The 16,496-nt window shown below is 48.2% G+C and overlaps 1 protein-coding gene across 1 annotated transcript in view; it reads right to left on the reverse strand.

Moving 5' to 3' along the window:
* Positions 1-8,316: 8,316 nt before the first annotated feature.
* Positions 8,317-16,496, reverse strand: part of LOC134936133 (A.superbus venom factor 1-like) — a 168,420-nt gene continuing 160,240 nt past the window's right edge. The window contains exon 41 of the mRNA XM_063931049.1: positions 8,317-8,573. Within this exon, the coding sequence (XP_063787119.1) occupies positions 8,432-8,573 (142 nt within the window). The 3' untranslated portion in view covers positions 8,317-8,431. The remainder of the gene's footprint in view (positions 8,574-16,496) is intronic.

Consider the following 16,496-nt stretch of genomic DNA (forward strand, 5'->3'; position numbering starts at 1 on the left):
AGGTGTCTGGATTCTGTAATTACAGCTGGTTACCTGAAAACTACTATTCAGCTTGTCAGCCTGCTCAGTCTGCACTGCAGCTGCATGATATATCAATTACTGGGGGCCTGTCTGGTGCTCACAGCTGATTGGTCCAGCCTGTTCTTTTAAGACTCTCAATCCCAAGAGGCCTTGCCAGTTATAGCTACTCCATACGGTGTTCTGCTCTCTGGTTCTTCTCTGGTCTCAGTTCATCTGTCCAGTGGGTTTTGCCTTGTTCCTGCATTGAATTCCAGCTTCACCATCTTGCTGACGAACTTAGTCTGCCGACTGCCGTTACCCTGTCTCCAAGTGTCTGCACCCCAGTCCGTCCATGTGCCGCTTCCTCCTGTGTCTCTCCTAGAGTTCCTGCTGCTGTTCCATCTCCACGGCCCCAGTGTACCATCTGGCCTTGTGCACCCTGCCACCTTCTCCAGTTCCTGTTTGTTCCTGCGTATCCCTGCGGTTTGTCATATACAACACCTCTACCATAACTCTAGTCCAGTTCAGGTATCAAGTGACCCAGACAGGGGGCCGCGACCTGCACGTCGGGAGCCGCAATGCCCATATCCCCTTGCGGGGTTCCCTGGTGAAAACCTCCCGGCGTGTTAGACTCCGCGCCTCTGTTCTGGGTAACGTCAACCACTTGGTACCTGATCCCAAATTCCGGATTCTGCACCAGTTCCTGACAGAAATACTGGATGGGTTGAACTAGCACAGCAGGTTTTCAGAAGTACCTCATGGGCTGAACCAGCACAGCAGGTTTTCAGAAGTACTGAATGGGCTGAACCAGCACAGCAGGTTTTCAGGATGCTAGGCGGATCCAGCATGGCAGGTTTGCAGAATGCTGGGCGGAACCAGCACATCAGGTTTTCAGGATGCTGGGCGGAACCAGCACAACAGGTGTGCAGTATGCTGGGTGGAACCAGCACAGCAGGTTTTCAGAAGTATTGGATGGACTGAACCAGCACAGCAGGTTTTCAGAAATACTGAATGAGCTGAACCAGTACAGCAGGTTTTCAGGTTGCTGGGAGGAAACAGCATGGCAGATTTCTTTAATGCTGGGTGGATCCAGCACAGCAGGTTTTCAGGATGCTGAGCAGAACCAGCAAAGTCACTAATGCCGCAATGATAGGCAGGACAGTTCTTCTGGATTACTGGGATGGCACACCAGTAAATCTGGAAATGCTGTGGTGTTATTGCAGTAGTGGCCCTTTAAGATCATCCAGGCAGTCAGGTAGTGCTGAAGATGGATATTGCACCTAGTCTATACCAGCAGGAAATTCTGGCGCTCACAACAGGCTGGGAGACAACAAAGCACTGACAGCTTGCCAGTGCTGGGACTTGGCACTTATACCCCTTGCTCACTGCTGACTGGATGAGGCATTCTCATGATGAGGAAGTAATTCTGGATTGGGCTGAGGAAGGTCACCTGACCAGGAACTGTCATAGTGAAGTCCATACCTGGTTTTGGAGGGAAATCCGGCGTTGTGTGTGCATGGATAGACAGTAATGGCCACAGGCCCTGAGAGCACAGGGATTGTATCTGGTGACCACTGGACTTGTGGATGCTGGCATGGAAGCATAGGACAGCATGAATAGACTTGCTGAATTCAGCATTCACATAGAAGGTTAATCAACACAAGTGCAGCTCATTAGCAACTCTCACTTTCCAGATAGAGAACTCGGCACTCAGGGAACTCATGGTACTGGTGAGCTGTTTATCCCAGCCAGCAGAAAGCACACAGGATACAGGACAGATGGCATAAGTAAGTCACCAAATTATATGATTTTAGTCAGAATTGTGACATGGGGATTCCAGGATCCAGAACCATCCCAATTCTGTGACCATGCCATCAGAGACTTGAGGGTTCACCGCCTGCCTGTTGCTACCTGCCATTGTGGAGTTTTGATCATACGCTTTTAAACTTCTGTATATTCCTTGTGTAGAGGAGGCACTCTTTTCAGAGGCATTAAAGGAGGCGCTAAGAAGCCTATTCTACAAGTTAACTATTAAGTAGAAGTCATCCATCACTCCTCTGGATTGAGGGATTTGATTGTAATCCATTATATAAATCTGTGGTGACTATTCTTCTGTTTTATTGTGTGGTTAGACAGGTGAAATATCCTGTACACTATTTGTTTGTGACTTTTGACGTGTGGACTTGGAGGGCGCTTTTTATGGTGTCATTTGTTTTTTATTGCGGTCTTGCAGAGCACCAGGACGTAGCATCAGTTCACTTGCTTGAACATTGCCCATTAGAGTAGCCCTCAGCAGGGGTGTATCTAGGGGTCTGAGCGCCCCTGGCAAAGTAAGTAACTGGCGCCCTCCACCTACCCCACCCAGGGACACAGAAAGGGGAGTTACTCATACTGTAGGCTGAGGTCAGGGACACTGAAGGAGAATTACAGGGTGGAGGGCTTACAGGGAGGCTGAGGTCAGTGACACTGAGGGGCAATTACATGGAGGGTGTGGGCAGGGACACTGAGGGGGAATTACAGGGAGGGTGTGGGCAGGGACACTGAGGGGGAGTTAGAGGAGTGTGTGGGCAGGGACACTGAGGTGGAATTAAAGGAGGATGCAGGCAGGGACACTGAGGGGGTAGTCACAGGGAGGCTGAGCTCAGGAACACTGAGGTGGAATTACAGGAGGGTGTGGGCAGGGACACTAAGGGGGTAGACACAGGGAGGCTGAGGTCAGGAACACTGAGGGAGAATTACAGCAAGGGTGCAGGCGGGGACACTGAGGAGGAATTACAAGGAGGGTTCCGGGCAGGGACACTGAGATGGAATTACGGGGTGGGTGCAGGCTGGGAGACTGAGGGGGAATAAAGAGGAGTGTGCAGGCAGTGACACTGAGGGGGAATTACAGTTAGGGTGTGGGTAGGGACACTGAGAGGGAATTACGGGAGGGTGCGGGCAGGGATACTGAGGGGGAATTATGGGTAGGGTTCGGGCAGGGACACTGAGAGGGAATTACAGGAGTGTATGGGCAGGGTCACTGAGGGGGCAGTTACAGGGATGGTGCGGGCAGGGACACTGAGGGGGAATTACGGGGAGGGTGTGGGCAGGGACACTAAATGGGAATTACAGGGAGGATTCGGGTAGGGAAAATGAGCGGGAGGGGCTACAGGGAGGCTGAGGTCAAGGACACTGAGGGGCAATTACAGGGAGGGTGCGGGCAGGGACACTGAGATGGAATTACGGGGAGGGTGCAGGCAGGGAGACTGAGGGGGAATTACGAGGAGTGTGCAGGCAGGGACACTGGGGGCAGTTATGGTTAGGGTGCGGTTAGGGACACTGAGAGGGAATTACGGGGAGGGTGCGGGCAGGGACACCAAGAGAATTACAGGAGTGTATGGGCAGGGTCACTGAGGGGGCAGTTACAGGGATGGTGCGGGCAGGGTCACTGAGGGGGAATTACAAGAAGGGTGCAGGCAGGGACACCGAGGGGATATTTGCACACATACATACAGTTAAAAACCCCTCTCTAGGTGTGATGACATTACATGTCCCAGCAAATCCAGTTGACAAGGTGTGCTGGGACTTGTAGTTTCAACACAGCTGGACAGGCAGTCACTGGTCTAGATACCTCTCCATACAGAGCTCTTTGTAACCTGTGATCCAGACTGCCAGGATAGACCATGCAGTGCAGCTATGGTACCACAGAAAATGTACAGGTAAGTTCACGCTGCGCTGCTAAATGTAGTGGCTGGTGTTTGGTGACAGACTGCGTGGGACCAATGAGAAGGGGAGCGGATGAGGAATAGCAGGTGCCTCACACCTCCCCATACCTGGAAGTGCCCCGCTCCCCGGCTATATTCACCATCATTGTGACTGTAGTCACAGAGAGTGTCAGAGTGCAATACGCTCCTGAGAGTCCGGCAGTGGATGAGCACTGCTAAGGGATGTACTTAGTGAGAACTACTATGTCATTCTACCCCCTGGCGCGGGTGGCACTGCCGGGTGGCGCCCCCCTTGACCAGTTTCCCTGGCAAGTGCCATCCTGGCCAGTAGGAAGATACACCCCTGGCCCTCAGGTTACTGAACAGCTTAGGTTTCTTGGGCCAGTAAATCTGCATTGGAAGATGCAGACACTGGCCTCGGCACTGCCAGAAAACAGGAACAACATGACCATTTTTGGTAAAGCTGCTTAGAGCCGCTACCTTCCTGCTCTCCAGTGGCCACAGCCTGTGATCAGGAGGCACTGCATGTGATGTCATAGGAACTGTTCTGCACACGCATAGAGCAGGTCCTACGGATGCACAGTCCTCCCACCATTGTAGTTGTAGGCAAACCATGGGTTTGCATCGAACTATGATCAGACTCTGAAGGCTAGATGCATCATCGCTTGGAGAGTGATAAAATGGAGGTAGAAAAAGTGCCAGCCAATCAGGTCCTAACTGCCATGTCACATGCTGTGATAGTTAGGAGCTCATTGGCTGGTGCTTTTTCACTCTCCATTTGATCACTTTCCAAGCGATGATGCATCCGGCCCTATAACCCTTATAATAACCTCTATAACAGTATACAGCAGTGGAAGATTGGGCCGGGGAGCAGGGTGTCAAATGTTTCCCAGGTTGCTCCTACTTTCAGCACATTGGGCCGGCCAGTGAAAACATTGTTACAGTATAGCATTGGCCGCACGCTACATATTGCCTTAATTAGGCATTGTGCGAGCATATTATATTACATAGCAGCGCAGCCACAGCCCCACCCCACTTCTGTCTCCTTTCTTCTGTCCAGTCATTGACTCCACCCCTCCTCTCTCCGATTGTCTGGACTGCATAATACATGCACAGAAGTACATGTGACTGACTTCCACACTGATCTGCTTGCCCAGCATGCTGTCTGATGGGGGCTGTCACTGCGCTGTACAGGAGCACAGGAGGCGTTACCAGCAACAGAAGAGGTAAGTGTCAGTGACCAGATCTCCACATCTGCTCCCATACTGCATTCTCCCCCACAGCCCACACCTGCCTCTTTCTACCCCTACATGCTTGTCTGTCATACCAACAGTCAGTGTCCGCTTCTCCCTGACCCCTCCCCCCTCCCCAGTATGCCTGTAGGTGTCACCCACTGTCTATCTCTGCCTTTGTTTTACTCTATATCACCAGTTTTGTGTGTGTGTCGCCATCTGACCCAACCATTTGTACCACTGCCTCTACCCATGTGTGCCTCTACCCCTACCCATGTGTGCCTCTACCCCTACCCATGTGTGCCTCTACCTCTACCCATGTGTGCTTCTGCCTCTACCCATGTGTGCTTTGCCTGTACCATGTGTGCTTTGCCTGTACCATGTGTGCCTCTGCCTCTACCCATGTGTGCTTCTGCCCCTAACCATGTGTGCCTACGCCCTTAGCCATGTGTTCTTCTGCCCCTAACCATGTGTGCTTCTGCTCATACCCATGCGTGTCTCTGCCCGTAACCATGTGTGCCTCCGCCTCTCTACCCAAGTGTTCCTCTACCCATACCCATATGTGCCATTGCCCGTGCCCATGTGTGCTTCTGACCATACACATGTGATCCTCGGCCCATACCCATGTGTGCCTCTGCCTGTACCATGTGTGCCTCTGCCCCTACCCATGTGTGCCTCTGCCCATTCCTATGTGTCAATGACGTGCGGTGAGGTGAGGTAGGTGAGGCAGAGCCCTTCCTGTCATACTAACGTTTGTGCCAGAGTTTTGACTGTATAAATGATATAAAAAATAAAAAGAATATGTTACAAATATTTTCTTAGTAGAATAATACAAATTTTTATAGTCAAGACTCTAGAGTAAAAAGTCTATGGCAGGTGAGGCAGTGCCAACCTTTTCCACACATCTCTGATCAAAGCCCACCAAATTTCCAGGAGTTTATAAATCTGCACCTTTGCATAATGCCCAGATGTACCCTTTGGCTCATATATTGTGTGTAAATCTGTCTCTGGTGCTAGGCAGTGCCTCGTGACCCATTTACCTCACCGCATGTCTCTGCAAATGTGTGCCTCTGCCCCGACCCGTGCGTGCCTCTGCCCCGACCCGTGCGTGCCTCTGCCCCGACCCGTGCGTGCCTCTGCCCCGACCACTGCGTGCCTCTGGTCATAGGTGTGCGCAGGGGGGGTGCCTGGTGCGCACAAGCACCCCCTAATGTCCGGCACCCCTATCTCACATGCCTTATGCAGGCGATCATGCTGATTACTGTCCCCTCTGCGCTGCACCCTGTCAGGACTGTATTACTGACCGGACGCCTGGGTTAAGCAAGGGTGCCACTGCCACCAGCTTTCAAACTCCTGGCTCCACCTCCATGTACAAAAACAGTGTGATGTGATGTGATTACATCATGCTGCTCGCACGCCCACCCGCCACATGACCACCTCTCTCATTCTATGCTATGCCAACGCCAGCCACTGATGAGGATCAGCATGCAGCCAGCGTTCCCCTTAGGAAGACAAATTCAATATTGGCAGGTGGTAGGCAGCAACATTGACACATCACTCGTTTTTCCAGCAGCAGCGGTACTAGTCTGCGACTGTCAGTGTCAGTGAGTGACTGACTTGTAAGCAAGGTGCTGCTTGCAGAGGAAAGAGAGGGGGAGCCAGACCAGGCTGAGGAGGAGCAGTGTAATTGCAGTTAGTGCCGTCAGGGGTGTTTGTTTGGTGCACACCATAACATCTGACAATGTATCTTCTCTATTAGGATTGGTACAAGGGTGGATATTTTATATTGCATTGACCGTCAATAGATGGTGCTAGACACACCCCTCCGACGGTTCACCCCCTAATAAAATGTGCTGTGCACGCCTATGCCTCTGGTGCTCATGGGCCAGTGCTTTGGCACAGAGCCGGCCATAGGTATAGGCAAACTAGGCAATTGCCTAGGGCATTTGATATGCCTAGGGGCATCAGCAGCTTCTGCTGATTAAAATTATATGCAGCATGCCTATATTCTGTGTGTAGCATTTCATATGCAGATACAGCCACTGTCGCACACAGTATTTTGGCATGCTGCATATCATTTTAATCAGCAGAAGCTGCTTGTGCATCCTAGCCACATAGCAGTGCAAATAAGATGCATTTTCATAAAAAAAATGTGCCTGACGTTAGCATTGAGGCAAGATGTATGAGGACACATCTGTATCCAAGCAGAGGCAGAGGTCACAGTGTGAGTGTTGAGTGCATTTGAGTGGGTTGGTTATGCAGTAGTGTTTGGAAAATATATGTACGGAGCATTATGTGTGTCATGTAAAAATGCATTAATAATGTGCAACATATGTGTAAGAGGCACTATGTGTGTCATTATGTGTATTAGGGCATTAATAATGTGCGGCATATGTGTAACAGGGTACTACTGTATGTGTGTCAATATGTGTATAGGGGCACTAATAATGTGCAGTAAATGTGTAGGGGGCACTATGTGTGTCATTATGTGTATAAGAGCATTAATAATGTTCAGCATATGTGTAAGGGACATTATGTGTAAAAGGGCATTAATAAAGGTTGTCATAATGTGTAAGGCGCATTATGTTTATAAGGACATTAATAATGTGTCTCAAATGTGTAAGAGGCATTACTGTGTGGCATTATTTGTATAAGGTGCTCTACTATGTGGCATTATGTGTATAAGGTGCTCTACTATGTGGAATTATGTGTATAAATGCATTACTAATGTGTGGCATTATGTGTATAAGGTGCTCTACTATGTGGAATTATGTGTATAAATGCATTACTAATGTGTGGCATTATGTGTATAAGGTGCTCTACTATGTGGCATTACATATAGAAAGGGCACTACTGTGTTGTCTAATGTGAATAAAGAGCAATAGGGTGTGGTGTAATGTGAATAAGGAGCTATTCAGTGTGATGTAATGTGAATAAGGGGCTCTTCTGTGAGGAGTAACATTTATAAGGTAAAGTGATACTATTGTGGGATGTAATATGAATTATGGACACTATCGCATGATCAAATGTGAATAAAGTTGCAGTACTGTGTGGCGTAATTTAAATTGGGGTTACTATTGTGTGGCCATGCCCCTTGTCAGCAACAACACCCCCCTTTTTGGGCTGTGCGCCAAATGTGCGAACTGTTCCTATAAAAATATAGGGGGTACAAACACCAAAATAAGGACTGCTATGGGTGAGGGGTGATGGTGCTGGGAAGAGGTACAAGGTCAGAGGCGGAACCAGCGGTGGTGCTAGGGGGCACCAGCCAAAATCTTGCCTAGGGCATCATATTGGTTAGGGCCGGCTCTGTTTTGGCATTCCCCCTAGGAAACATTTGCCAGCCAGGCCCTGGCATACAGTACAAGACAGAGAGAAGATTTAACAAACAAAATGATTTATTAATGCAAAATGAATATAATATGGCATTTGCACTGTGAGGTACTGAAAGCTGTAATTTGTGTAGCCAGAAATATCTGTATGGGGTAATATTCTTTATGATGGGCAGCCGGTCAGCTCCAGCTCTTCTGAAACAATGAAGAAATCTTCGCATAGATCCACATTCCCTGGCATCTGGCACTCTCTGTTATTTGGCCACCATTCCATCCATGTTTCTCTTCCGATGATGTAGGAATAGCTACGGAAAGGTCATAAGGAATTTATAATACTTAAATGCACTTAAATCTGACACCGTATTAATCATTAAGATAGAGCAGAGCTAGTTCTATATTTTCTCTGTAATTTCCTAATGTCAAACATATCAAGGCTTGATACAATTCGTGTCTACACTGGTTGATGATTGATGTGTTTGTATGACCATTGTGTATTTTTATGTTAGTTTTCAACCAAACTAATGTACACCAACATACATTTTAGAGATGAGCGGGTTCGGTTCCTCGGAATCCGAACCCGCCCGAACTTCATGGTTTTTTTCACGGGTCCGAGCGACTCGGATCTTCCCGCCTTGCTCGGTTAACCCGAGCGCGCCCGAACGTCATCATGACGCTGTCGGATTCTCGCGAGACTCGGATTCTATATAAGGAGCCGCGCGTCGCCGCCATTTTCACACGTGCATTGAGATTGATAGGGAGAGGACGTGGCTGGCGTCCTCTCCATTTAGATTAGAAGAGAGAGAGTGAGATTGATTTGAGACAGAGACACTTGATTTACTGGAGCTTAGGAGTACTGTAGAGAGTGCAGAGTTTAGTAGTGACTGACCACAGTGACCACCAGACAGTGCAGTTTTATTTAATATAATCCGTTCTCTGCCTGAAAAAAACGATACACAGTGACTCAGTCACATACCATATCTGTGTGCACTGCTCAGCCCAGTGTGCTGCATCATCTATGTATATATCTGACTGTGCTCACACAGCTTATAATTGTGGGGGAGACTGGGGAGCAGTGCCAGTTATAGGTTATAGCAGGAGCCAGGAGTACATATTATTAAAATTAAACAGTGCACACTTTTGCTGCAGGAGTGCCACTGCCAGTGTGACTGACCAGTGACCTGACCACACTGACCACCAGTATAGTTAGTAGTATACTATATTGTGATTGCCTGAAAAAGTTAAACACTCGTCGTGTGACTTGTGTGGTGTTTTTTTTTTTATTCTATAAAAAACTCATTCTGCTGACAGACAGTGTCCAGCAGGTCCGTCATTATATAATATATACCTGTCCGGCTGCAGTAGTGATATATATATATTTTTTATATCATTATTTATCATCCAGTCGCAGCAGACACAGTACGGTAGTTCACGGCTGTAGCTACCTCTGTGTCGGCACTCGGCAGTCCATCCATAATTGTATACCACCTACCCGTGGTTTTTTTTTCTTTCTTCTTTATACATACATACTACATCTCTTTATCAACCAGTCTATATTAGCAGCAGACACAGTACAGTAGTCCACGGCTGTAGCTACCTCTGTGTCGGCACTCGGCAGTCCATCCATAATTGTATACCACCTACCCGTGGTTTTTTTTTCTTTCTTCTTTATACATACATACTACATCTCTTTATCAACCAGTCTATATTAGCAGCAGACACAGTACAGTACGGTAGTCCACGGCTGTAGCTACCTCTGTGTCGGCACTCGGCAGTCCGTCCATAATTGTATACCACCTACCCGTGGTTTTTTTCTTTCTTTCTTCTTTATACATACATACTACATCTCTTTATCAACCAGTCTATATTAGCAGCAGACACAGTACAGTAGTCCACGGCTGTAGCTACCTCTGTGTCGGCACTCGGCAGTCCATCCATAATTGTATACCACCTACCCGTGGTTTTTTTTTCTTTCTTCTTTATACATACATACTACATATCTTTATCAACCAGTCTATATTAGCAGCAGACACAGTACAGTACGGTAGTCCACGGCTGTAGCTACCTCTGTGTCAGCACTCGGCAGTCCATCCATAATTGTATACCACCTACCCGTGGTTTTTTTTTCTTTCTTCTTTATACATACATACTACATCTCTTTATCAACCAGTCTATATTAGCAGCAGACACAGTACAGTAGTCCACGGCTGTAGCTACCTCTGTGTCGGCACTCGGCAGTCCATCCATAATTGTATACCACCTACCCGTGGTTTTTTTTTCTTTCTTCTTTATACATACATACTACATCTCTTTATCAACCAGTCTATATTAGCAGCAGACACAGTACAGTACGGTAGTCCACGGCTGTAGCTACCTCTGTGTCGGCACTCGGCAGTCCGTCCATAATTGTATACCACCTACCCGTGGTTTTTTTTTCTTTCTTCTTTATACATACATACTACATCTCTTTATCAACCAGTCTATATTAGCAGCAGACACAGTACAGTAGTCCACGGCTGTAGCTACCTCTGTGTCGGCACTCGGCAGTCCATCCATAATTGTATACCACCTACCCGTGGTTTTTTTTTCTTTCTTCTTTATACATACATACTACATCTCTTTATCAACCAGTCTATATTAGCAGCAGACACAGTACAGTACGGTAGTCCACGGCTGTAGCTACCTCTGTGTCGGCACTCGGCAGTCCGTCCATAATTGTATACCACCTACCCGTGGTTTTTTTTTCTTTCTTCTTTATACATACATACTACATCTCTTTATCAACCAGTCTATATTAGCAGCAGACACAGTACAGTAGTCCACGGCTGTAGCTACCTCTGTGTCGGCACTCGGCAGTCCATCCATAATTGTATACCACCTACCCGTGTTTTTTTCTTTTCTTTCTTCTTTATACATACTACATCTCATTATCAACCAGTCTATATTAGCAGCAGACACGGTACGGTAGTCCACGGCTGTAGCTACCTCTGTGTCGGCACTCGGCAGTGCGTCCATAATTGTATACCACCTACCCGTGGTTTTTTTTTCTTCTTTCTTCTTTATACATACTACATCTCATTATCAACCAGTCTATATTAACAGCAGACACAGTACGGTAGTCCACGGCTGTAGCTACCTCTGTGTCGGCACTCGGCAGTCCATCCATAATTGTATACCACCTACCCGTGGTTTTTTTTTCTTTCTTCTTTATACATACTACATCTCATTATCATCCAGTCTATATTAGCAGCAGACACAGTACAGTACGGTAGTCCACGGCTGTAGCTACCTCTGTGTCGGCACTCGGCAGTCCGTCCATAATTGTATACCACCTACCCGTGGTTTTTTTCTTCTTTCTTCTTTATACATACTACATCTCATTATCAACCAGTCTATATTAGCAGCAGACACAGTACGGTAGTCCACGGCTGTAGCTACCTCTGTGTCGGCACTCGGCAGTCCATCCATAATTGTATACCACCTACCCGTGGTTTTTTTTTCTTTCTTCTTTATACATACATACTACATCTCTTTATCAACCAGTCTATATTAGCAGCAGACACAGTACAGTAGTCCACGGCTGTAGCTACCTCTGTGTCGGCACTCGGCAGTCCATCCATAATTGTATACCACCTACCCGTGGTTTTTTTTTCTTTCTTCTTTATACATACATACTACATCTCTTTATCAACCAGTCTATATTAGCAGCAGACACAGTACAGTAGTCCACGGCTGTAGCTACCTCTGTGTCGGCACTCGGCAGTCCATCCATAATTGTATACCACCTACCCGTGGTTTTTTTTTCTTTCTTTTTTATACATACATACAACATCTCATTATCATCCAGTCTATATTAGCAGCAGACACAGTACAGTACAATAGTCCACGGCTGTAGCTACCTCTGTGTCGGCACTCGGCAGTCCATCCATAATTGTATACTAGTATCCATCCATCTCCATTGTTTACCTGAGGTGCCTTTTAGTTGTGCCTATTAAAATATGGAGAACAAAAATGTTGAGGTTCCAAAATTAGGGAAAGATCAAGATCCACTTCCACCTCGTGCTGAAGCTGCTGCCACTAGTCATGGCCGAGACGATGAAATGCCAGCAACGTCGTCTGCCAAGGCCGATGCCCAATGTCATAGTACAGAGCATGTCAAATCCAAAACACCAAATATCAGTAAAAAAAGGACTCCAAAACCTAAAATAAAATTGTCGGAGGAGAAGCGTAAACTTGCCAATATGCCATTTACCACACGGAGTGGCAAGGAACGGCTGAGGCCCTGGCCTATGTTCATGGCTAGTGGTTCAGCTTCACATGAGGATGGAAGCACTCAGCCTCTCGCTAGAAAACTGAAAAGACTCAAGCTGGCAAAAGCACCGCAAAGAACTGTGCGTTCTTCGAAATCCCAAATCCACAAGGAGAGTCCAATTGTGTCGGTTGCGATGCCTGACCTTCCCAACACTGGACGTGAAGAGCATGCGCCTTCCACCATTTGCACGCCCCCTGCAAGTGCTGGAAGGAGCACCCGCAGTCCAGTTCCTGATAGTCAGATTGAAGATGTCAGTGTTGAAGTACACCAGGATGAGGAGGATATGGGTGTTGCTGGCGCTGGGGAGGAAATTGACCAGGAGGATTCTGATGGTGAGGTGGTTTGTTTAAGTCAGGCACCCGGGGAGACACCTGTTGTCCGTGGGAGGAATATGGCCGTTGACATGCCTGGTGAAAATACCAAAAAAATCAGCTCTTCGGTGTGGAAGTATTTCACCAGAAATGCGGACAACATTTGTCAAGCCGTGTGTTCCCTTTGTCAAGCTGTAATAAGTAGGGGTAAGGACGTTAACCACCTCGGAACATCCTCCCTTATACGTCACCTGCAGCGCATTCATAATAAGTCAGTGACAAGTTCAAAAACTTTGGGCGACAGCGGAAGCAGTCCACTGACCAGTAAATCCCTTCCTCTTGTAACCAAGCTCACGCAAACCACCCCACCAACTCCCTCAGTGTCAATTTCCTCCTTCCCCAGGAATGCCAATAGTCCTGCAGGCCATGTCACTGGCAATTCTGACGAGTCCTCTCCTGCCTGGGATTCCTCCGATGCATCCTTGCGTGTAACGCCTACTGCTGCTGGCGCTGCTGTTGTTGCTGCTGGGAGTCGATGGTCATCCCAGAGGGGAAGTCGTAAGCCCACTTGTACTACTTCCAGTAAGCAATTGACTGTCCAACAGTCCTTTGCGAGGAAGATGAAATATCACAGCAGTCATCCTGCTGCAAAGCGGATAACTGAGGCCTTGACAACTATGTTGGTGTTAGACGTGCGTCCGGTATCCGCCGTTAGTTCACAGGGAACTAGACAATTTATTGAGGCAGTGTGCCCCCGTTACCAAATACCATCTAGGTTCCACTTCTGTAGGCAGGCGATACCGAGAATGTACACGGACGTCAGAAAAAGACTCACCAGTGTCCTAAAAAATGCAGTTGTACCCAATGTCCACTTAACCACGGACATGTGGACAAGTGGAGCAGGGCAGGGTCAGGACTATATGACTGTGACAGCCCACTGGGTAGATGTATGGACTCCCGCCGCAAGAACAGCAGCGGCGGCACCAGTAGCAGCATCTCGCAAACGCCAACTCTTTCCTAGGCAGGCTACGCTTTGTATCACCGCTTTCCAGAATACGCACACAGCTAAAAACCTCTTACGGCAACTGAGGAAGATCATCGCAGAATGGCTTACCCCAATTGGACTCTCCTGTGGATTTGTGGCATCGGACAACGCCAGCAATATTGTGTGTGCATTAAATATGGGCAAATTCCAGCACGTCCCATGTTTTGCACATACCTTGAATTTGGTGGTGCAGAATTTTTTAAAAAACGACAGGGGCGTGCAAGAGATGCTGTCGGTGGCCAGAAGAATTGCGGGACACTTTCGGCGTACAGGCACCACGTACAGAAGACTGGAGCACCACCAAAAACTACTGAACCTGCCCTGCCATCATCTGAAGCAAGAAGTGGTAACGAGGTGGAATTCAACCCTCTATATGCTTCAGAGGTTGGAGGAGCAGCAAAAGGCCATTCAAGCCTATACAACTGAGCACGATATAGGAGGTGGAATGCACCTGTCTCAAGTGCAGTGGAGAATGATTTCAACGTTGTGCAAGGTTCTGATGCCCTTTGAACTTGCCACACGTGAAGTCAGTTCAGACACTGCCAGCCTGAGTCAGGTCATTCCCCTCATCAGGCTTTTGCAGAAGAAGCTGGAGACATTGAAGGAGGAGCTAACACGGAGCGATTCCGCTAGGCATGTGGGACTTGTGGATGGAGCCCTTAATTCGCTTAACAAGGATTCACGGGTGGTCAATCTGTTGAAATCAGAGCACTACATTTTGGCCACCGTGCTCGATCCTAGATTTAAAACCTACCTTGGATCTCTCTTTCCGGCAGACACAAGTCTGCTGGGGTTGAAAGACCTGCTGGTGAGAAAATTGTCAAGTCAAGCGGAACGCGACCTGTCAACATCTCCTCCTTCACATTCTCCCGCAACTGGGGGTGCGAGGAAAAGGCTCAGAATTCCGAGCCCACCCGCTGGCGGTGATGCAGGGCAGTCTGGAGCGACTGCTGATGCTGACATCTGGTCCGGACTGAAGGACCTGACAACGATTACGGACATGTCGTCTACTGTCACTGCATATGATTCTCTCAACATTGAAAGAATGGTGGAGGATTATATGAGTGACCGCATCCAAGTAGGCACGTCACACAGTCCGTACTTATACTGGCAGGAAAAAGAGGCAATTTGGAGGCCCTTGCACAAACTGGCTTTATTCTACCTAAGTTGCCCTCCCACAAGTGTGTACTCCGAAAGAGTGTTTAGTGCCGCCGCTCACCTTGTCAGCAATCGGCGTACGAGGTTACGTCCAGAAAATGTGGAGAAGATGATGTTCATTAAAATGAATTATAATCAATTCCTCCGCGGAGACATTGACCAGCAGCAATTGCCTCCACAAAGTACACAGGGAGCTGAGATGGTGGATTCCAGTGGGGACGAATTGATAATCTGTGAGGAGGGGGATGTACACGGTGATATATCGGAGGATGATGATGAGGTGGACATCTTGCCTCTGTAGAGCCAGTTTGTGCAAGGAGAGATTAATTGCTTCTTTTTTTGGGGGGGTCCAAACCAACCCGTCATATCAGTCACAGTCGTGTGGCAGACCCTGTCACTGAAATGATGGGTTGGTTAAAGTGTGCATGTCCTGTTTATACAACATAAGGGTGGGTGGGAGGGCCCAAGGACAATTCCATCTTGCACCTCTTTTTTCTTTTATTTTTCTTTGCGTCATGTGCTGTTTGGGGAGGGTTTTTTGGAAGGGTCATCCTGCGTGACACTGCAGTGCCACTCCTAGATGGGCCCGGTGTTTGTGTCGGCCACTAGGGTCGCTTATCTTACTCACACAGTCAGCTACCTCATTGCGCCTCTTTTTTTCTTTGCGTCATGTGCTGTTTGGGGAGGGTTTTTTGGAAGGGCCATCCTGCGTGACACTGCAGTGCCACTCCTAGATGGGCCCGGTGTTTGTGTCGGCCACTAGGGTCGCTTATCTTACTCACACAGTCAGCTACCTCATTGCGCCTCTTTTTTTCTTTGCGTCATGTGCTGTTTGGGGAGGGTTTTTTGGAAGGGCCATCCTGCGTGACACTGCAGTGCCACTCCTAGATGGGCCCGGTGTTTGTGTCGGCCACTAGGGTCGCTTATCTTACTCACACAGTCAGCTACCTCATTGCGCCTCTTTTTTTCTTTGCGTCATGTGCTGTTTGGGGAGGGTTTTTTGGAAGGGCCATCCTGCGTGACACTGCAGTGCCACTCCTAGATGGGCCCGGTGTTTGTGTCGGCCACTAGGGTCGCTTATCTTACTCACACAGTCAGCTACCTCATTGCGCCTCTTTTTTTCTTTGCGTCATGTGCTGTTTGGGGAGGGTTTTTTGGAAGGGACATCCTGCGTGACACTGCAGTGCCACTCCTAGATGGGCCCGGTGTTTGTGTCGGCCACTAGGGTCGCTTATCTTACTCACACAGCTACCTCATTGCGCCTCTTTTTTTCTTTGCGTCATGTGCTGTTTGGGGAGGGTTTTTTGGAAGGGACATCCTGCGTGACACTGCAGTGCCACTCCTAGATGGGCCTGGTGTTTGTGTCGGCCACTAGGGTCGCTTATCTTACTCACACAGCGACCTC

Source organism: Pseudophryne corroboree, chromosome 6 (assembly GCF_028390025.1).
Source record: "Pseudophryne corroboree isolate aPseCor3 chromosome 6, aPseCor3.hap2, whole genome shotgun sequence".
NCBI classification, from domain to species: domain Eukaryota; kingdom Metazoa; phylum Chordata; class Amphibia; order Anura; family Myobatrachidae; genus Pseudophryne; species Pseudophryne corroboree.